Source organism: Orcinus orca, chromosome 9 (assembly GCF_937001465.1).
Source record: "Orcinus orca chromosome 9, mOrcOrc1.1, whole genome shotgun sequence".
In the NCBI taxonomy this organism is placed as follows: domain Eukaryota; kingdom Metazoa; phylum Chordata; class Mammalia; order Artiodactyla; family Delphinidae; genus Orcinus; species Orcinus orca.
The window spans coordinates 55,500,055-55,521,608 of record NC_064567.1 but is presented as its reverse complement, the minus strand read 5'-3'; the positions used below and the strand labels follow the sequence as shown (position 1 = coordinate 55,521,608).

General features: G+C 37.8%; 2 protein-coding genes across 6 annotated transcripts in view; one reads left to right on the top strand and one right to left on the bottom strand.

The window, feature by feature from the left end:
- The window catches only part of LRRD1 (leucine rich repeats and death domain containing 1), a 31,348-nt gene extending 25,203 nt beyond the window's left edge, over positions 1-6,145 (top strand). The window contains exons 4-6 of one of the 3 annotated variants that reach the window (XM_004265613.3): positions 1,472-1,633; positions 3,728-3,845; positions 4,496-6,145. In XM_004265613.3, the coding sequence (XP_004265661.1) occupies positions 1,472-1,633; positions 3,728-3,845; positions 4,496-4,682 (467 nt within the window). In that variant the 3' untranslated portion in view covers positions 4,683-6,145. The remainder of the gene's footprint in view (positions 1-1,471; positions 1,634-3,727; positions 3,846-4,495) is intronic. The other 2 variants (XM_049714758.1, XM_049714757.1) reach the window with 2 other exon arrangements.
- LOC117199837 (S100P-binding protein-like) lies at positions 1,586-21,327 on the bottom strand. Of its 3 annotated transcripts, none has more exons than XR_007479192.1 (3): positions 21,191-21,292; positions 16,714-16,800; positions 1,586-3,440 (listed from the first exon to the last, which is right to left on the bottom strand). XR_007479192.1 is itself a non-coding variant. In XM_049714776.1 (3 exons), exon 3 carries the CDS (start codon positions 10,853-10,855, stop codon positions 9,743-9,745), a length of 1,113 nt encoding a protein of 370 aa, XP_049570733.1. In that variant the 5' UTR covers positions 10,856-11,171; positions 16,714-16,800; positions 21,191-21,292; the 3' UTR covers positions 7,079-9,742. The 3 variants fall into 3 exon arrangements, 1 of the variants encoding a protein (XP_049570733.1); XM_049714776.1 differs by lacking the exon at positions 1,586-3,440 and adding an exon at positions 7,079-11,171; XR_004481176.2 differs by lacking the exons at positions 1,586-3,440; positions 16,714-16,800 and adding an exon at positions 18,697-21,094 and having other exon boundaries at positions 21,191-21,327.
- Positions 21,328-21,554: the final 227 nt, after the last annotated feature.

The window sequence follows — 21,554 nt, the reverse complement described above, 5'->3', positions numbered from 1 at the left end:
ATATCAGGGAGTGAGACAGAATATACTTAAGTCAGAAGCAGCACACACTCCAAGAAGCAATGAGCAACTCTAGTACCCAGATCTTGGTTTCTAAATACCTTTCTTCACTAAAAGGAACCAGGTTCCTTTAATTTTGGCTAAAATAATATAACCATAAATATATATAAATAGCACAAAGGCAAACTTTAGGCCAGTTCCTCTTGAAATGATTACAAATTCTTACTTTGTCAGTTATCACAGTTTTACTTTTTATGTCAGGTTTATATTAGATTAAGGTGGTTTTTTTTTAAAGATCAAAAAACATTTTTTTTAAGATTTTTTTTTGATGTGGACCATTTTAAAAGTCTTTATTGAATTTGTTATAATATTGCTTCTGTTTTTATGTTTTGGTTTTTTGGCCGTGAGTCATGTGGGATCTTAGCTCCCTGATCAGGGATCAAACCTGCACCCCCTGCATTGGAAGGTGAAGTCTTAACCACTGGACTGCCAGGGAAGTCCCACAGATTTGAAAAAAAATTTGAAAAAAATTATATTTAGGGAAGTTGGAGCTTAATCTTCACTCCTTGAGGGTGGACCAGACTTCGTAACTCAGTTCTAAAGAATAGAGTATGGAATGGAGAAAATCAAAACATTACATTAGAGAAACCTGGAATACACTATTTTAGCCAAGGGATAACGTTTAACATGCTAGTGGTGTCTTGTGGATGTCAGGTATCTCTGGTGTGATGAGAGCACTTCACCTCTGTGGTATTCTTTCCAAAAACCCATAACCCCCGTCTATTCATGAAAAAATATACCAGATAAACTCATATTAAGGAATATTCTACAAAATACCTAACTTGTACTACTCAAAACCATCAAGATCGTGAAAAACAAGGACAGGCTGAGGAACTGTCACAGACCAGAAGACATAACTGTATGCAGTGTGCTATCCTGGAATGGATACTGGAACAGAAAAAGGACATTGATGGAAAATATAATGAAATTCAAAAATGTCCAAAGCTTATTTAATAGTAATGTGCCAATGTTAAAGTTTCTTCGATTTAAAAATGTAATACAATAATGTGAGATGATAACATCAGGGAAAACTAAAACTAGATGAAGAGTATACAGGAACTCTACAATTTCTGCAACTTTTCTGTAAATCTGAAATTATTGCAAACAAAGTTTATTAAAAAAATTACCATCTCACTTACTCTGTAAAGTCCTTTCCTGCATTATAAGAGGAAAGCCTCCTTCTCATTTTGTCATTCTCTATGAGAAAAAGGAATCATTGCTCTGTTTCTATACTTTCTCCTTTTCATTCCTAGCAAGTGGACAACAGTAAGAACTTATGTTTTGCCAGCATTGTGAGGCTCCTCTGATACTTTGTCAGTGAGACACAGTAGATGCCCTTTACATAGTTGTTATTTGTCTCTATAGTTTTCTTTTACAGAAGGATATAATTCAATTGTAATTTTTTTTCTACTAGGAAATAATCTGACAGCTCTGCCTAGTGGTATCTACAAGCTTTTTTCACTGAAGGAGATAAATTTTGATGATAACCCTTTGCTGAGACCTCCAGTGGAAATCTGTAAAGGAAAACAATTGTGTACTATTGCATGCTATCTACAGAGGGCAGATGAGAGAGATGGTAGGTGATGAGTGATTGGCTAGCTTACAAATCATTTTCTGGCATCTATAAATTAACAAATAGTTTGCTTTAATCAGAGGCTTTCAATCTGGCAGAGACTTTCAAATATTTATCGTCTACCCTTTCCTGAAGGCTAGGAGTTTATTTTGGTAATTTTGATTATTTAATCTGGGTCTACACAATTTGAACCATTGAAAACAGGTAAATTTAAGTCACAGGTGAGCTGCTTCCCACCTACTGGCCTCAATGTACTTCAAGAGATTTTTCATCATGGTTGTGGCCAAACTCAGAGAATCTACATACAGATTTTTTCATCAGTTCTGATCACCATATGTAGTTGTTCTAAAAGTTGTATTTTGCCTTGAAGGAAGTTCATAGATCCTTTACATTGATGCCAGTCAGTTCTTGGCTCATTATGATCACCTGTCTGTAATCTTTGGGCAGTCTTCATTCCTTCTGTTCTTAAGAGCTCCTTTGGTTGTTCCTGATTACTTCAGAGAGTGGGTCCATTTTCTTTAAATGCCCTTTCACCGGACCAGATGGAGACTGGTTTCTCCAAGCCTTTGGGATGGAAGTTTCACTATCCAGTTCTTTCCCTGGGTTTGGGTTCCCAACAACTAACCTTTTTTCTGGGACTCTAACTTTGCCGCTCATTGTCAATCCTCAGAGTAGATTCATATTTTGGTCCTCCAATTTAATGCCATATTTAAGTATTAAATCAATTTAATGATCCAGATTTGGGGAAAGAGAATATATACAACTATCAGGACCCTGTCTATGTAATCAGGAGGCTTATATCATCATAATCTTATAATCTATTGAGACGGTCACTAAAAATGTACAGTCCTCTGTAAGCCACAATATGTATGGCTACCATTCAGAAGCTTTTGCAAGATGTGGGCCTCACGGATGGAAGGAACCTAAGCAATAAAAAGTCACTGTAGGTGTTTTCTCTAACTTGCTAGGCAAGTTGGTTCTGCTAATTATCATTAAAAAGGGGATATTTAATGGTAACTTTATTTTTATAAAACAAAGCTTTTAGGGGTTTCCAAGGATCTATAAAGTATTCCTGTTAGGTAACAGTACTTTAGAGAAGGTCTGTAAAGTTACATGATTGAACTTCCTTGTTAAAATTCTGTTACTCAAGTTCCTGAGGAAGGAAGATTCATGTGGTTCTAGCCTCTTTGGGGAAAGTTCAACGGGCAATGACAACAGATGAAAGTCAGCGAAAACAAGAGAATCCAAGCCATTTATCTCCTTTCTTTATTCCCACGGGGCCTTCATACTGCAGGCTTGGCACCGAGAGAAATTGGAAAGGAAGTCATCATAGGAGATGTTAATTCTGCAATTAACAAAGAACATGGGGTCTCTTCCTTAAAATTTCACTTAGGAGATTGGATTTTCAATTATCTCATTAGCATAAAATCTAGCCTGAGGGATTAATGGTATGGATAAAAATTTTAAAACAGAAAGCATAGAACAGATTTGAGATGATTACAGAGGAGTGGCAGATGACTGGTTCTTGAAAATTCTCAAATTACCTTGGTTAACAAAAAGTGGATCTAAAAAAAAATGGATCTAGTTCAAATTACCTAGAAGCTTTTTTATAAACTAAAAATACTCTACTTATATCTAAGCCAACATTCATTAAATAAGTGATGTGAATATAAAATAAGCATATATATATATATATATATATATATATACCATATTTATAGTAGATTTGAACTTGGTTTCTCAGGATGGTACCCAAAGGAGCATATTAAAAAGTCAGAATTGAAGGAAGGAGCTAAATTCATTTCAAATCCTGAAAGAATTAAAGGGTTTGATGATCACCTTGAAGTTGCTTATAATATCCTTTTAAATAGACATTTTATATTATTTATGTTTAGGGTTATTCAGATTTTAGAAGAAATGGAATAAATGGTTCAAATTTCAGTTTGTGTGTTAGAGCTGCACTTTAGTTTTCAATCTTATTTGATATGTACATCTTATAGCAGCACAGAAGTAAAAAACCTAGCTATAATATTAACTCAGAATAGAGTATGTTTTTCAAAAGAGATGACCTAAATTTTCTTTTATGTTCAAATGTAGAGAAAATCTTAGCAAAGATCTTCAAGATAGTTGCCAACAATATTACTGAAACAAATTTTCAATTTTTGTGTCAAAAACTAAACCTGGCAATCACAGAAACTGATAAGTCTACAATGAGGTATGTATGAATGACAACATGTAGTATAAGCTTATTCTCATGTTCTGATTTATATCATATTGATATTACACGGTTTTGAAACATTCATATTAACATGAACTCTAATTTGCTGTAAAAGTCTGATTTTAGTTTATTATATATTTGAGATCCATATGGGTATAGTAGTTTTAAGCAAGTACTCTGAGGATAGACTGCTTGGCTTTAAATCCCAAATAGTTTTGTGATCCTGGATAAGTCCCCTAACTTACCTGTGCCTCAGTTTCTTTACTGGTAAAATGGATAGACTTATCTAAGAGAGCTGTCATGAGATCAAGTTATAAAGCATGTAGCATTGTAGCAGTAATATACTGGTTTATAGTAAACAGTCCACAATTATTTTGAGGTCTTGAGTAAATCTCTCTTAGAATCAAATGTTAATTGAATTGTTGATTTTCTTCAAGGAAACAAGGGATGGCATGGGACTAACATTCACTTACTATGTATGTGCCAAACTCTGTGCTAAATTTTTATATAGACTATCTTCACCAATTAATTTAATCCTCACTTCACTCTGGTAAACTAGGTTGAAAACCTAGATATATAATACTGATGTAGTTTAAAACAGTGTTCTTAATTGATAATTAAAATAATTATTATTTCAAAATTTTCAGCACTGTTTCATTAAGTGAGAGAGTCCACCGAACACTTGATAAGTGGAAAACGGAAAATAACAACTTGTCAGTAACCACTGCTGCTCTAAGAGACCAACTAACTCGGGCACTAACTATGATAGGAGCATATGAAATTATGGACAAAATAACAGCTTTAAAACTTTTTACATGTGCAGTTAAATTCTGAACAGTGTATCCAGAATAAGAACTGAGAACTTATGATGCACTTATATAATTGAAACTGGATACAAGAGAATTGCACATCATGTTTCTTTTCATGTATTCCTAAGAGATGATGACAATTTACGGCTACCACTCTAGTGTCATCATAATAAAATATTACAGACACAATTTTATGTATTTATTCTGTTGCCTCTCTACCCTTCCTTCAGAGATACAGATATAAAGAAGCTGTTCTTAAGCTAATATAAATCCTTAGGCACTCTTATCCCTACTGGAAAAAGTTTAAAAATAGAGGAGGATTGGAGGCATAGGCATTATACTTGTCAACCAATATTTCATGTTGCACTTCCAAAACAACAACAAAGACAATAAAATAATATGGTGCTTAAATCCAACCTGCAAGATTAAGTCCTTTGTTTAATTTGGTCTCACATCACAAAGTTTCTGTATCTTTTAAGTAGAAAGTTATAAAGTTAACAAAAACGGCACTATGTCTAGAATATTCTTAAATCACTTGGAAACCCAATACACTAGTTTGAGTGAAAAGTGAAGAATCCAGAAGTATCATTAGTTTCACATGTGGCTGGTGTGATGGTTAATGTTCTCAGCTGGCGGCAAGGTACTTCCATAGAACATTGAAATGGGAAGGATCTTGGAAACTATCATTTTACAAATAAGAAAATTAAGACCTAGAATAACTAAGTGATATAAACCAGGTTCTCTACCCTTCGTTCAGAGATACAGATATAAAGACCAGAAAATTTTCTAGGGGTAACTTTGGTCTGAAGAGAGAAAGAGAGAGAGAGAGAGAGAGAAAGCTGGATAACATCAGAACAATGAAAGCACTTTCATTGTGCCCAGCTCTTATCGTTTCTTGCCATATTGCCTTTTAAACGGATGTCCTATCCTATAGACTCACCCAAACCATACTGTATTTTGCTGCCAGATTTATCTTTTAAAAACACAGATCTAACCATATCAACCTCCTGATCAAAATTTAAAATTATTTCTTTTATAGCCTAGATCACTCCATTCTTTCCCCGTTATTCTCCAGTCAAGCCAAGCTTTTCGAAACTCCTCAAATATGCTATGAACTCTCATTCTCTCGTTTGCCTTTACTCTTATTTCTGCATGGAACATGTTCTCCTTTTCTCTGAATACCTACCTCTCCTGGCTAATTTCCATGCATCTTCCCTAAGACTTAGCCCAGATCATATCCTCTCCCCTCTCCCTGAGATCAAATCTTGGAACAAAAATAAGATTTGCAATGTAATTACAAAAGTATCTAGAAAATAATGGTTATGAGAACTTATTTCTTTAATTATTATGCTATACATATATTATACAATAATATTCATAACATTAGTAATGAAAGAATAAAAGCAATTTGAAATAATTAAGCATATACTAGAGCAAAACATGACTCAAAGACCAAATATATTAAATCTATGACAGGTGAAATTTAAATCTCTAATATAGCAGCCATATTAAATACTGTAGTTAACTGTGTGTTCATGTTGGTACATGACAGAATCTGCCACTTTGCAATTGGACTTCCTCCTCTCCTATTTTTGATGAACTTGATATTATATCAATATCTTGGAAACTGATGTCTAGATCCTGAAAGATTTCCCATAAAATATTTTTTGTATAGTTACATTTTGTTTTTTAATCGGTCTGACAATTTTAGCTTTTTGATTTGAGTATCTATTTCCATTTAATTACTGATATTTTGGGGTGGGTTTTTAAGATATATTCACATGCCATAACAGTCATCTTTTATTTTTAACAGTCATCCTTTTAAAGTGTATAATTAGTTGAGTTGTGTACCTTTCACCACCATCTAATTCCAGAATATTTTCATCACTTCAGAAAGAAACCCCAGGACCATTAGCAGTCACTCTCCATTTTCCCTTCCCCCTGGCCCCTGGCAACTAATAATCTGCTTTCTGTCTCTATGGATTTGCCTACTCTAGATGTTTCATATAAATGGAATCATATAATACATGACCTCTTGTTGGAGCATGCATCAATATTTTATTCCATTTTATGGCTGAATAATGTTCTATTGTATTCTGTTTATCCATCAGTTGATGGAAATTTGGGTTGTTTCCACGTTTTAGTTGCTATGAACATTCATTTACAAGTTTTTGTTTAAACATCTTTAAAAAATTATTTTGGGTGTATAACTAGAAGTGGAATTCCTGGGTCATATGATAACTCTATGTTTAACTTTTTGAGGAACCATCAAATGGTTTTCCACAGTGGCAGAACCCATTTCTACTCCCATCAGCAATATATGAGGGTTTCAATCTCTTCACATCCTCTCCAACACTTGTTATTTTCATTAAAATTTTGTTTTTTATTATACACATCCCATGACATGGTATCTCATCGTGATTTTTTTTTCACTGACAAGAACTTTTATTTCTTTTTAATGACATTAAACACAACTGCTACAAGGGGAAAAACATGATAAAGAGGAGGCACCAAACTTCAGTTTCATAATTGATCCTGACAACAACCAAAGTAAATTGGGGTCCGCATTAGATGCAAAACTACAGGTTATTTCAGGCTCTTTACTTACAAGTAAACTATGTAAACAGCACATTCATACTCTGTATTGTCAAGATCCCTGTGGCGAGAAGGTCATCACAGATGAAGAAGGCTAGGTAGGCAGTTAAATGCACACAATGCTTATGCAAATAAAACAACATGGCAAGAATTCTACATGAAAATTAGACTTAGAGGCCAACACCAAATATGAGATATGTAGCTTTTAAAAACAGATTAAAACTCTAGATTCTACCCACTACTGTCTTTAAGGCAAACATGCCTAATAATGAGTTTTCTTTGGCTTTGTTTTTCTTCTTAAAGAATACCACGTTAACTGCTAGGGAACAGTTTTCTCCTTCCCCAGTCTAACAGATTTAAGTAAGCTGCTAAAGCTTTGGAAAAACAGAATTATTTGAGCAAAGACAAAATGTGATTGTCACATTTTCTCGTTAACCCGTCACTCATTTGATTTGGCAAAAGCGATGCTCCCATTACATATCAGTCTTAAACCCTCCTGTACCAGGGAGGCAGGAACATGAGTCTTAGACTTTTGCCTAAGCAAAAGGCTGTCCCTTTACTCCTTGGTTATCTGTGGGGAACAAGACAACTGCAATGCTAGTTATTCCAGTAACAATGAATTCTAACTATGCTATAGTTCCAAAGGTGGATGTTTGTCCCATTCCATCAAGCTAATTTACGGAAACCTGGAGAAGTGACTGATATAGGCAATGCCAACTGAAATAACAGATTTTGACTCTTGCTTTTGAACAGAACTCTTCCCCTTTGCATTTTGGTCCCAGACTCTAAACCAAATGTTGAAGGAAAAGAGAATCCTTGACTGGATAGAAATAGTTAACACTTAGGGATGTCCATCTAAGTTTACTGGTAACTATGACCAAGTTTCTCCCAAGTCAGTTTCTAAAGCAGGGTAGGATGTTTAAGATGGGTTACTGGCATACAAAGATGGGGCTTATGGAAGAACAAAACCAGACAGAGGCAGTGAGACCAGTATCACAGGCCGTGCTATAGCAACTAGGTACAACCTTCACAGAGAGTGAACAGCAGCACAAATGCCAGACATCTCCCAAGAGATGTCTAGAGCTGTCTGTAAAGAGAATAACAAACTCCTAAGACATCCATTAAGATAGCTGCACATAGCATTACCCTCAAGATCAGGTAATGCTTTGAGCACAGGCTTAATCAAAACTATTTTATATCCACTTTAGTAGTTTTGTAAAACTGTACATCAGAGATTTGACCAAGTAAGGAGATGGTAACATCCTGGACCAAAAGGCACCTCTTATTAACTAATAATGGAGACAAAAGACAGCTTCTCCAAAGTCTCTCCCACAGGATGGAAGCTCACTGACTAATATGTCAACTCATACTTGAAGTTGGGGTTCAGCAGATGAAACTGAAGACCAACTGACACCTCTCAATAGCACTGCTTTCTGGCCTGTCCTAGAGTCAAGACTCTGGGTAGGTGGTTCTTCAATAATGAGTACAGTAAGGCTTTTCTTAAGAGGCATATCTATGTCTAACAGGATACAGGAATATGCTGGTAGAGCCCTAAGGTCACTGGGGAAAAAAGAAGGAAAATCCTTGAAGAAAGGCAGAGAAGGCAAACAGTCACAAGACTGCAAATCAACAGGGGTTGTTAGTCATCAACAGGGGTTGTTAGTCAACAGGGGTTGTTATTGCTATTCTTCTATTAGAGTTAAGATGTACAAGATTTGTAAACACTATTGTGCAAAATAAATTTAATGAAGAATTTAAAAAAAGCCAAAAAATAAAGGCAGCTAGTAGGTACAAAAAGAAGAGAAGATTTACACTTTTAATTTGTCCTTTCAACTCTTCAGATGTGCTGGATTACCAACTTTTAAAATACTGACAGGTATTCGGAGATTCAAATAAAAAAAGTAAGAGGGGTTGCTAAAAGTGACTTGTATCCATTTATAAGTCACCAGCAATAATTAACACTGGCTTGCAGCCTGATAAAGAATCTCTTCCTCATAGGAGATTAAAAGATGATTTCTTCTGGGCACCAGAAGTAGACTTCACCTCTGCACAGAGGTGGGTGTTTTGCTTGAGCCTGGGTGTTTTGACTTAATGCTGGCTTTCAGGCGGTAGCCACCTTCAATTTAAATTAAAAAATTAAAACTATATCAACTCAACACTGCTTAAATGCATAGACACACACAAACAGGAAGGACCTTATACAAAAAATTTCAAGTCAGCAATGGGCATTTCCAAAAGGTGACAAGTTCTTTAAATAAAAATGTTGTGAAAAATAAATTTTAAAATCTACAAAGCACAAAGCAGCAGAAGATGAGATGCTGCTCTGGACAGGACCCTGGATAGGGACCTTCATTGCTGATGGGAGGAGACAAATGGACTGTACAGGAAATCTGGTAGACGCTGGAACCGATGGTGGCTTCACATGTTCCCGTCAACCCACTGAGTCAGACTGTATTTTTGCAGAGATTTCTGTTGGAACCAGGCATAGTTTCACCTGGTGAGGTCCGAAGGATGCTGCCATTTTGGGTTCTGTATGTGATAAACGTGATCCATCAAGGCACACAGCTCCCCCAAGGTACCTTGGTTAGAGTTCACTGGGTCTTCTATATGAGCAATGACATTCCTGAGATAACTTTGCTTCTGCTTTTTTAGATCTGATGGTGAAAACGTCAGAATATTAGTCCTTGTTTTGGTTTGCAGAACAGGAATGACCTTGCCTAGTCTTTTTTCATGTACCTTCAGCTTCCCAGAATCTTTGTCAAGAAAATGTTTGTTTGATGAACTGGAAACAACTGGAAACCTCATTTCAAAACTTGATTTATGTGATCCATTTCTCCAGGATGACCCCATATTAGAAGGAGTCTTTGAATGGTTCAATATCTGAGAGGTTACAGGTGTAGGCTTCTTACTGTTAGATATATTTTTATCAGAGACAGTTTGTTGAAACTTACTGTTTGAAGAAGGGAGTGGGGGCCCATCATAGGCAGAATTATTGGGGCTGATCCCTTCAGATTCTGTGAAAACTGTGCTCTCACTTAGGCTAAGACCATCTTCTCTCATCTCTTCTCCAAGGGAGGAGGGTTTTTCAGTAACTTCGGATGTATCAGTCTTGTCCTTATCAAGTGCAACATCACAAACTGTTGGATCAAATGGTGCAACTGTAACTTTTATAAGATTCTTTTCTAGTGCAAAGCGTCTGTTCAATGGTTTAGTAGGAGTTGGTCCATGACCAGCTGATGTATTTAGTTGAGGTAGTTTGAAGAGGCCAGAGGTCTCAGCTTCTGGTCCCAAGCTGTACAATGAATTTTTCTCTTGAGGAGTATCAAGTGGAATTTGACTCCCTTTCCCTCCCTTCTCAACATTCCTGCTGTCATCGTTAGACAAGCCTCCTCCCCAAGAAAAGTGCTCATTTGATAGGTCATCATCCTCAAAAGCTCCTGAATCTTTCTCCGTGAAACTGAAATGGCCATCATCTTTTCCATCAGACAGTTCCAGCAAGGAGTCATCCAATCCATCCTCATCCAAGGAATCCCAACAAAATGGGGCATTGTCTTTAGGCAAGGTACCAGAAGATTGTTCAGAGGGCACTAGTGAGCACATCATATTGTGTGGAGCTGCTGGTGTGATCCCTGCCTTTGCCACGAGGCCAAATGGAAAAAGGGTTCAGCTCCTGCTAGCTGTTCCTTTCAGGAGACTTATCAAAATGATTGACTCCCACCTTCGAAGTTTGTGGTTGTGAAGCACAAGTATCACAGGCACTGGGGCTTAGCAGCCACATTTCTGAAAGAGAAGCTCTTTCTGAGCCACTACCCCTACTCTCCAACTCCTTCCAAAAGGTCTAGTACTGGGAGTTCCCAGGTAGTCCAGTGGTTAGGATTCCACACTTCCACTGCAGGCGGCATGGGATCCCAAATGCTCACTGGAAGAAAAACATCATTACTTGCAAACTTTACTGTGAACACAAAGGACCACTATTCTTCATAACCACTGAAAACATCAATTCCTATGGCACATGACATCCACAGGCACAGAGGTGGCTCTTCTGAGCTTCTCTCATAGAATTTTCCAATAGGTCAGATTATTTTGAAGCAAATCCCAGGAATCACATCATTTCATCTCCAGAAGCCGGGCCGAAGCCTAGGTGAACGACTGCACCTCACTCTGCCCCATGCGTCATTTTATCCTCTCATTGTGATTTTGATTTGCAGTTGCCTCATGGCTAATGCTGTTGAGCATCTTTTAATGTGCTTATTGGCCATTACTATATCTTCTTTGGAGAATTATCTATTCAGATTCTTTGCCTATTTTTAAATTGGGTTATGTTTGTCTTTATTGAGTTGTAATAGCTCGTTTTGTAGTCTAGATACAAGTCCCTTATCAGATGTATGATTTACAAAAATTTTCTTGCATTCTGTGGGTTGCTTTTTCATTTTCTTGATAGTGTCCTTTGAAGTATAAAAGTTTTAAACTTTGATTAAGTTCTATTTACCTACTTTTCTATTGCTTGTACTTTAGGTGTTACATATAAGAAACCATTTTCTAATCCAAGATCATGAAGATTTACACCTATGTAAGTCTATATCAATAGGGTTTTCACCAATGTAAATCCTTTTGCTCCCTCCAGTGACTGCATGTGGTTAGTTTTCAAAGCTACTGCAGAGGGAGGATGGGGAGCAAAGTAAGTTAAAACATCACTAAGCTTGCTGTTCTTATCAAGATACGGCTGCTTTTCCTTTTTTTAAAAAAATAAAATTTATTTATTTGGTTGCGCTGGTAGGGCTCTTTAGTTGTAGGAAGTCCCTACAGCGGCTTTTCTTTAATAAATCCTCCATAGGACTTCCCTGGTGGCGCAGTGGTTAAGAATCCAGCTGCTGGGCTTCCCTGGTGGTGCAGTGGTTAAGAATCCACCTGCCAATGCAGGGGACACGGGTTCAAGCCCTGGTCCAGGAAGATCCCACATGCCGCGGAGCAACTAAGCCCGTGCACCACAACTACTGAGCCTGCGCTCTAGAGCCTGCAAGCCACAACTACTGAGCCCACGTGCCACAATTACTGAAGCCCATGCGCCTAGAGCCTGTGCTCCACAAGAGAAGCCACCACAATGAGAAGCCCGCGCACCGCAACAAAGAGTAGCCCCCACTCAACACAACTAGAGAAAGCCCACGCGCAGCAACCAATGCTGCCAAAAAATAAATAAATAAACTTAAATAATAAATAAATGCTCCATGGATTGCTGACAGGTTTTGGTTAATTTTCAGAGTTCTGAAAAAATTGATTCTGACATTTTTGGGGTCTGTTTTCTTGTTATTTTTGAGGGGAGAATTTTAGGAACTTTTGACTGCCATTTTCACTGACATCACTCAATATATTTAGTTTTATATCTACCATTTTGCTATATGTTTTCTATTTGTCTCATCTGTTTTGTGTTTATTCTCTTGATCTGTCTTAATTTTACCAATCATTTTTATTCTTTTTTGTATTAATTTTATTGCTATTCTTTTAGAGATTACATTAGAAATCACAATATACATATAGCAAATATGCAAGAGCTAAAACTCCTTAATGTGTGTTCTCTCCTCTTCACTTGTTGTGTTATCATGCATTTAATTCTATATTTAAATTGGCTAACTTTATAATTGTTGCTTTTAAAGTCAATATATATGCACATATATACAATTATTTCTCCCAGCGTTCTTCATTCCTTCCTGCATTTCTATCCTTCCATCTCGAATCATTTTCCTCCTGCCTAAAGAATTCCCTTTAATATTTATTTTAATCCAAATTTTCTCTCGACGAATTTTCTATTTGACGAAAAATAGCTTGGCCCTAAGAAATTCATTTTAATAATGTTAGCACATTACTCTTACATGCTTCTATGGTGACCACTTAATTTTTCTTGGCTCTCCCAAAACTGAAATGGTTCAAGAGTCACATCTCTCCTCAGAGGAGTTTGTCAATACTTAAATTCGGTTTGCTTGGTTACCTTGCAACCACGGCTCTCTAATGGTTTCAAAAGCTATCATTTTTGAAATTTTTTTTCCCCTGGAGTTTGGATTTAAGAAGGAGGCAATGTTCTTATGTGGTTTTCTTCATCCTAAATAGAAGCAGAACTCCTAGTTTCTATGTATATCATTCCTGGAATGCTTTTCCATCTCTTTGCTTAAAAAATTATAATAATATTGGCTTTGGGCCAGTGTTTCCTGCAAGAACCAAAAAGCAGGATGACGTAGCTGAAGTTTTCTTCCTTCGTTTTGAGGACCTTAGTTTAAGTTTCTTCTCAGTCTCCCATATGGTGGTGGCTGCTTAAGGTCCTAAATATACCCTATTAACAGAACAATGTCTCCTTCTTTAGGTCTCTTCTGGGTAACTAAATTCCATCCTACTTTTCCTTGTCTTGAGCAAATTATTTTTTTATAGTTTGTAACTGGAGCCTTGTGTAAACCTTAATGTCCTCACTTTGCAACTTTGTGCCCTCTGTCGAATTCTCACTCTATTAATTTTTGTGTTCTTGCTGATAGTCTCTCAGAAAATAATCTTGTCATATCCCTAGGCAACGGCTCTGCTTGTGGATGAATGTGGCTACTTTCACTTCTCCACATTATTCTCTTTCCACTTATGCTATGCATTCTAGCCTCAACTACGGCAACATTCTTTCTTCCTTCATTAAATCTTTAACCTCAACCTAAACACAGAAGAGGTGATTAAGCCTCCTCAAAGTCAGACTGGCACAATGCTTTCACCACCAGTTACTACAGCTTTTCGACAGTTAGGTACATGAGTTTGTTTCTAACTATCCCCCATCCTTTATAGCAGTGGTCCCCAACCTTTCTGGCACCAAGGACTTGTTTTGTGGAAGACAATTTTTCCACGGACGGAGGCAGGGGGATGGTTCAGGTGGTAATGGGAGCGATGGGGAACAACGGAGAGCGGCAGATGAAACTTCACTTGCTCACCTGCCACTCACCTCCTGCAGTGCAGCCCAGTTCCTAACATGTCCTCGGCCCAGTCCTCAGCTTGGCTACCAGTCCTTGACTCGGGGGTAGGGGACCCCTGCTTTATAGAACACATACCCAAAAGCATACTAGCTAGCATGCATGTGTTATTTTCCACATTTCAAAGTTCGGCTTCTTACAGAAATTAGAGTTCTCACTTCTTTTGAAATTTATCTGAACATAATCTTGCTCAGTGTACCAATATTTTCAGGAATATTAATTTTTTTGTTTGTTTTGTTTTGTTTTTGGTAGACAGGGGTAGCCATCAATAGTTTCAGGTGAGTGAGGTTTAGTTACATTCCTCCAAAACCTCACTCTATCAATGAAGCACTTGCTTGGACAATTCTTACACACACACACACACACACACACACAAAGTTATGTAATATATGAAGTCCCAGCTCTGTCATTTTTTAGTATTCTAACCACACCTTTCAGGAAAGATACACTGGAGGCAAATGTGACAATATACTAGAGGCAAGATCCAGTTAACCTTATAGTCTTTTTTAGGCAACCAGAATCTTCCAAATCCTTAGCTGGACAAATGACAATTTAGGGATTGAGCCTGGAGAGTCATCCTTAACAGAACAGGCTATGGGGCTGGATGGAATTTTTTTTTTAATTGTAGTAAAGCACTCATAAAATTTACCATCGTGACCATTTTTAAGTGGCATTAAGTACATTCACACTGTTGTGCAACAATCACCACCATTTACCTCAATAACTTTTCATCATCCCAAATTGAAACCCCAAACCCATTAAACCATAACTCTCCCTTTGCCCTTCTCCTCAACCTTTGTAACCACATACTACTTTCTGTCTCTAGGTATCTCACAGAAGTGGAATCATACAATATTTGTCTTTTTATGTCAGGCTTATTTCATTAAGCATAATGTCTTCAAGGTTCATCTATGTTGTAGTGTGTATCAGAATTTCATTCATTTTTAAGCTTGAATAATATTCCATTGTGTATATATACACCGTATTTTGTTTATCCATTTATCTGTCAATGGACACTTGAGTTGCTTCCACTTTTTGATTTTTGTGAATAATGCTGCTATAAACATGGGTGTTCAAGTCCCAACTTTCACTTCTTTTGGATATACATCCAGAAGTGAAATTGTTGGATCATATGGTAATTCTGTTTAATTTTTTGAGAAATCACCATACTGTTTTCCAAAATGGCGCACCATTTTATATTCCCACCAGAAGGGCACAAGAGTGCACTTATCCTGGTATGACTTGTTATTTTCTGTATTTTTGATAATAGCCATTCTAATTGATATGAAGTGGTATATCATTGTGAACTTGATTTGCATTTACCCAATGATTAGCGATGTTGAGCATTTTTTTCATATACTTATTGGCTATTTGTATATCTTCTTTGAAGAAGTGTCTATTTGAGTCCTTTGTTTATTTTTTAAATTGGATTTTTGGATAAAATTTGTATATTCAGGAGTATCTCTGAAATATTTTAGCCAGTACAATATATATATAAAATGTCACTAATATCTTCAATTAAAAACCCATTTCTAACAACTAGCATTTTATTCTATATTTACATATTATAATTTTACCAATGAAAACACATTTCTAACATTCACTATGCAAATTTGCAAAGCCTCTGGTATCTAGTTGCCTCTGATATGACCTTCCTGAGTCAAATTCTAGCTGACCATCCTGAGAGTTATATTCCATATTGTGGCAATTGCCCACACATATACTAACACATAATATCACACTGCTATATTAAAAAAATTTTAATTTAAATTAAATCACACACACCATAGCAAAAAGCTCTATATCTGGTTCTGTGGCTATGGTGCTGACCTTTCTCTCCTTCACCTACCATGCCCAGTCACATTTGCTATCTATTCTGTTTCTTGAACGAGCTAATTTGCCCATTCCTAACGCAGGGTCTTTGCACTTGCTGTTCCTTCTGCCTAGAACACTCTTCCTTTTGATTCTCTCATGGACTTATCCTTCTCAGTATCCAGGTCTTAGCTCAAATGTTACCTCCTTAACGAAGCCTTCCCTAACCCCCAAATTAAAAGTAGTTCCTTTCTCCCGAGTCTTTCTTAATCAAACTGCCCTGCTTATCTTAAACTTAAGTTTATGTGTTTATTAGCTCCATGAGAAGAAAGACTTTTTATTTGCAACTTTGTACCCAGTACCAAGATGAGTGCTTTGGCATACGGTAAGAGCTCAATAAATACATATATTTTATATTCAAGTGAATGAAAGAATGAATGAATACCTAGAGTGTGACATGTGTTAGAACAGAGATAAAAAGAAAGCACTATGAGAACACAGAGCAGGAATACCTAAATCATAATGCCAGGACAGGCTGCCTGGGGTAGGTGAGAACTGTGCTGAAACAACTATCCTGATAAGAAGTAGATCAGTCAGCATGGGCTGCCATAACAAAATATCACAGATTGGGTGTAACAGTAGAAATTTATTTCTCACAGTTCTGGAGGCTGGGAAGTCCAAGATCAAGATGCTGGCTGATCTGGTTCCTGGTGAGAGCTCTCTTCCTAGCTTGCAGACAGCTGCCTTCCACTGTGTCCGCACATAATGGAGAGAGCAAGAAGATGACATATCTTCATCTTCTATTATAAGGACATCAGCCCTATCAGATTAGGGTCCCACCCTTATGATCTTATTTAACTATTATTACCTCCTCACAGGCCTCATCTCCAAATACAGTCACAATGGGGGGATGGGGCTTCAACATAAGAATTTTGGGGACACATAAACATTCATTCCATAACAGAAGCTATATAAAGAAGGGCAGGCATTGTTAGGAGACATTCCTCCATTGGTCTCTCATGCTCCTACACATTTTGCTGGGCATGCCAAGAATGATGGCACTTCTGGGCGTGGTGCTAGGCCACTGAAGTGAGGGCCTCACCCCAGCACAGACTTAGCTTCCTCAGGACCAAACACCTAGTGGCAGGTGAGGAAAGGGCAGAATTTCCTTCCTCTTTAAGACTGAAAAATATTCCATTGTATCTATATGCCACATTTTGCTTATCCATTAATCCATTGATGGACATTTGAGATGCTTTCATGTTTCAGTTATGGCGAATAATGCTGGTGTGAACAATGGGAAATGACTTCTCTCTGCAATCATGTATAGTGGCCATCTCTGCTAAGGGCAGGGAAATCTGTGTAAATTTAGCTGGAAATGTTTAAGAAATATCATTTAAGAAAATGTTTCTCTTCCATTGTCCCAGAGTTGAGAAATGTTTGTCCTTGGAGAGAGAGAGTGTGTGTGTGTGTGTATATGTGTGTATGTGTGTGTGTGTGTGTTTGGTCCAGTAAGTTACCAGAAAACTACAGGAGGAATGAAGGTGTACATTTCATTTCTCACTGGTGTAGAGACTTGAGGCGCCAAATGGGATGGTTTTGCTTAACTGCCTCTTACTGAAAAACTCAGACTTAGGGAAATGTATTGGAGAACTGTGTCCTGTCTCCTGTAAATTGTGTCCTCTATCCTCTGCAGCGGGGATGGAGTTTGTGAGTTGGGCTGTGCTTTCTAGGGTAGAACAAATCTCTGTGGGTATGGGTTAGAGTCCTCCTAAATGGAGATTTTTTTTTTTTACAGTAGGGATTAAAGAAAGCTCCTTCAAAGAGTAGTAACAGAGAAGTAAATTTAAACACAACCAGATACTGTTCTGTGTCCATGAAGGGGACCCCCAGTCCCCATGAAATGTTTGTTTTGTTCTTTTCCTTTGACTCTAGAAATAGTCATATTTAAGCATCTGTTTTTTGTGTTTTTTTTTTTTTTTTTTTTTTTTGCGGTACGCGGGCCTCTCACTGTTGTGGCCTCTCCCGTTGCGGAGCACAGGCTCCAGACGCGCAGGCTCAGCGGCCATGGCTCACGGGCCCAGCCGCTCCGCGGCATGTGGGATCTTCCCGGACCGGGGCATGAACCCGTGTCCCCTGCATCGGCAGGTGGACTCTCAACCACTGCGCCACCAGGGAAGCCCTGAGCATTTGGTTTTAGTTTTTCTCTTGGGTACTAAAATTTATTTTGTTACCTATAATCCTTCAATAAAGTTGTAAAGGTAAGGTCATATGTCGATAGTGTGGTTTTGGGTATTTTAAGGGGAACACCCTTTCTGTCAGAGAGCATCATCTTACTAAGGAATTATGGGAGAGTGAGCAGAGGCTCAAGGCCGAGCAAAGAGGGGAAAAGCTCTTTGGAAAAATGGCTGCAATCTATACTGATTCAGGAGTCAACTTAATATAATCCTCCTCTCCCTTCCAAATATATGAGGAAGATTACAAAAAGGGAAGAAAACTTTTAAGAAATGATCCTAGCTTATTTTCAGTCAAGCATCTTATTATTTAAATAAACATTAAAAATATTTAAACAAAGAAACTCTGACTTTGATCACAGATGCTCTGTTTATCAATCACCCAGCATTTCAGTCCATTCTTAGATCACAATAAGGAACCAAGTTTAATTTCAATAATATTAAAAGAGTGGTCTGATGAGAAGTATGCGCAACATAAGAAAAAGTTGAATTACCATACTCAACTAATAAGATAATAGTAGGGTTGAATCCATGGTGAAGCAACAATCTCCCTTTTCATTTTATGATGTGCTTCTGAAACATCACCTTGGAAAACTCATATTAAAATAACAACAACAAAATAAATAAATAAAATAACAAAAACTATGGTTATACAATGGACCTAGCTTGAAGTTTTAATGAATAACAGGTTTTGAATTTAAATGATTTCACAGGAGGGTAGTACTGGTGGTATGCAACTGGCTCCACAGAGAACAAAAATTGAAACCACCACATATCATACTCTAGGTCAGCAGTTTTCAAACTTCTTGGTCTCAGGAATCCTTCACAAACTTAAAAATTAAGAACTCTAAAGAACTTTTTAAAAAGTGTTTTGTATCTATAAATATTTGTAGTAGTAAAAATTAAAGTGGAGAAATGAAAATGTTTAATTTATTAAAAATCACAATCCCATGTTAATGCATTTTTATGAACACAGTTATATTTTCAAAAACAAAAAAGAGAGAGGTGGCATTGTTTTAGATTTCTGCAAATCTGTTTAATGCCTGGCTTAATGTAAGACAGCTGAATTCTCATGTGCTCTCAATCTATTGTGCTAACTATATTGTTTTGATTGAAGTACATTAAAATAACCTGGCTTCACACAGATGTAGAGCTGGAAAAGGGAGGAATATTTTAGTAACTTTTTCAGATAATTATAGATATTCTTCACAAGTGGTAGTATCTTAAAAGTTAGTTGCATGTAGACTCTGAAACTGTATCAATGAACTTTTCGTATTCTGTTATATGAAAATCTATTGGTCTAAGTTGTATTTTGAATGGATGTTTCACTCACTCATGATCTTGTAACATCACGCATTGTACCTCTGAATATACTGGCTCTTAATTATGCAAAGATTCAATATGCTGACACATTTTATTATACAAACTCCATTTGTAACTAAATTTTCTCTGTAGAAAAGTCTCAAGAATTGGTAAGTTGTCAAGTTCATAGTGGTAGATATGTTTTCTAAAATTCTTAATTTTTATTTGAAAGCTTTAATTTTATCATTGACAACAAGTACTGCCAGTGGTTTTTTTTTAAAGGAGAGGCTGACTTCATTTTCAAAGAAAACATCTGTCAAATATCCAAATCTGAAGGGTCAAAGTTTGTCACTTGTTCTTTCAAGCAAAAATGCCATTCTGTGAAAAAAGCTGCAAGTTAAAATACATGTACTCAATGGCTGACCTTTAAAAAAATTAATGCTTACAATTTCATCAAGGACCTTCTTAAGCGAAGCAGGCAATTTTTTTCTACTGCAAGTGCATGGCAGTGAAGAATAATGACTACTAGAGTTTGGTGCCACTTGCCATTGATTTGTGCTAAGGTCCCAGAAGTTTTATTTACTATTGATTTGACACCATCACTGCAAATTCCAGCAGTAAAAAAGCAAATAATGGTATTATTATAAAGGGCTTTGATTTTGCATACACCCCCTGGAGTCCTGGGGATCCCCAGAAGGCCATGAACCACACTTTGTGAACTGCTATGTATTAGAATAAATGCAGAATATAAAAACGATTAAAAGACACAATCCCTATTCTCAAGTTCATCTTGTAGCAGAGGAAACCGACTGGAGACGACTGCAACACAGTTTTAGTGATGGAAGAAATGGCAGCCGTGTGGAGGATAGATCAAAGGCAAGCACGGAAGCAGAGACCAGGTAGCATACTACTGCAGTAATGCAGACAAACAATGATGAGGGCCTGACCTAGGGCAGTGGCAAGAATGGAGAAATTTAAGGTGGTGGAATTACAGGACTCGGTGTCTGATTCGATGTGAGGCACAGCGGAGAAGGGCAGTTTGGTGGACAGTGGTGCCCTTCCTACAGAGGCATTACAGGAGGAGAAGGTTGGCAGCGAGGTGGGCGGAGATTTATGAGTTTAGTTTTGCATTAACTATGACATGAGCATCAGCTCTCTAGGCAGAGGTGTCAGAACAGGCAATTGGCTATTAACTGCTCCTTCCCCGAGGGCCTCACAGTTCTCATTCCCTTCTGTACCCTCAATGCCTAGCACAGTACCCAGCTCTTAAGGTCGACTGAATAAAGAAATGAATCTGGTCAGGTGCTCGTGACAGTCAGCTAACAGGAGGATTCAATTTGGCAGTCATTTTATATACACGCTTCTTTGAAACCACGGGAGTGGATGAGATCAGGCTGACTGTAGCAGGAGGACTGAACTCCCGCTTCAAAATCTTTCTGGTCCTAAACGGTCAGAATAAGGGGCGTTCTTGGGAAATGTTGCCTCCAGTAGGTCACGACGGCCTATAACATACAAATTTAGCTTGTAAAACCTGTTTCTGGAGAAGGCAAAACACCCAACAACCAAGACTTGTCACCTTTATGTCCGCACTTCAATACCTGTCAGACTGGTTTTACTTGGGGTGAGATGGGACTGACCTCGGCGTCCCAACCTTCTGTGGGTAGACGGCGTCTTTCGCAATCTCCCTTTTCGCGAATATTTGAAACTGTCTCTCCGAATGGCCACGCGGACCTCGAACAGGTTCAGACGCGGTGCCTTCGCTCGCCTAGGCAGGGGGCGGCGCCCCATCCACCCGCCCCGCTGACGCGGAATAAGCCGAGATCACCTCAGCAGCACGCGGTGCAATCACAGAGCGCGCGCCGCCGCCGTCGCTACCCTCGTTCTGAGATCCTTCCGCCCGTCCCATAGCGGCGCCGTGTCCTGGCGCCTCGCACCCAGGACACACATGCTCCGGTGTCCCGC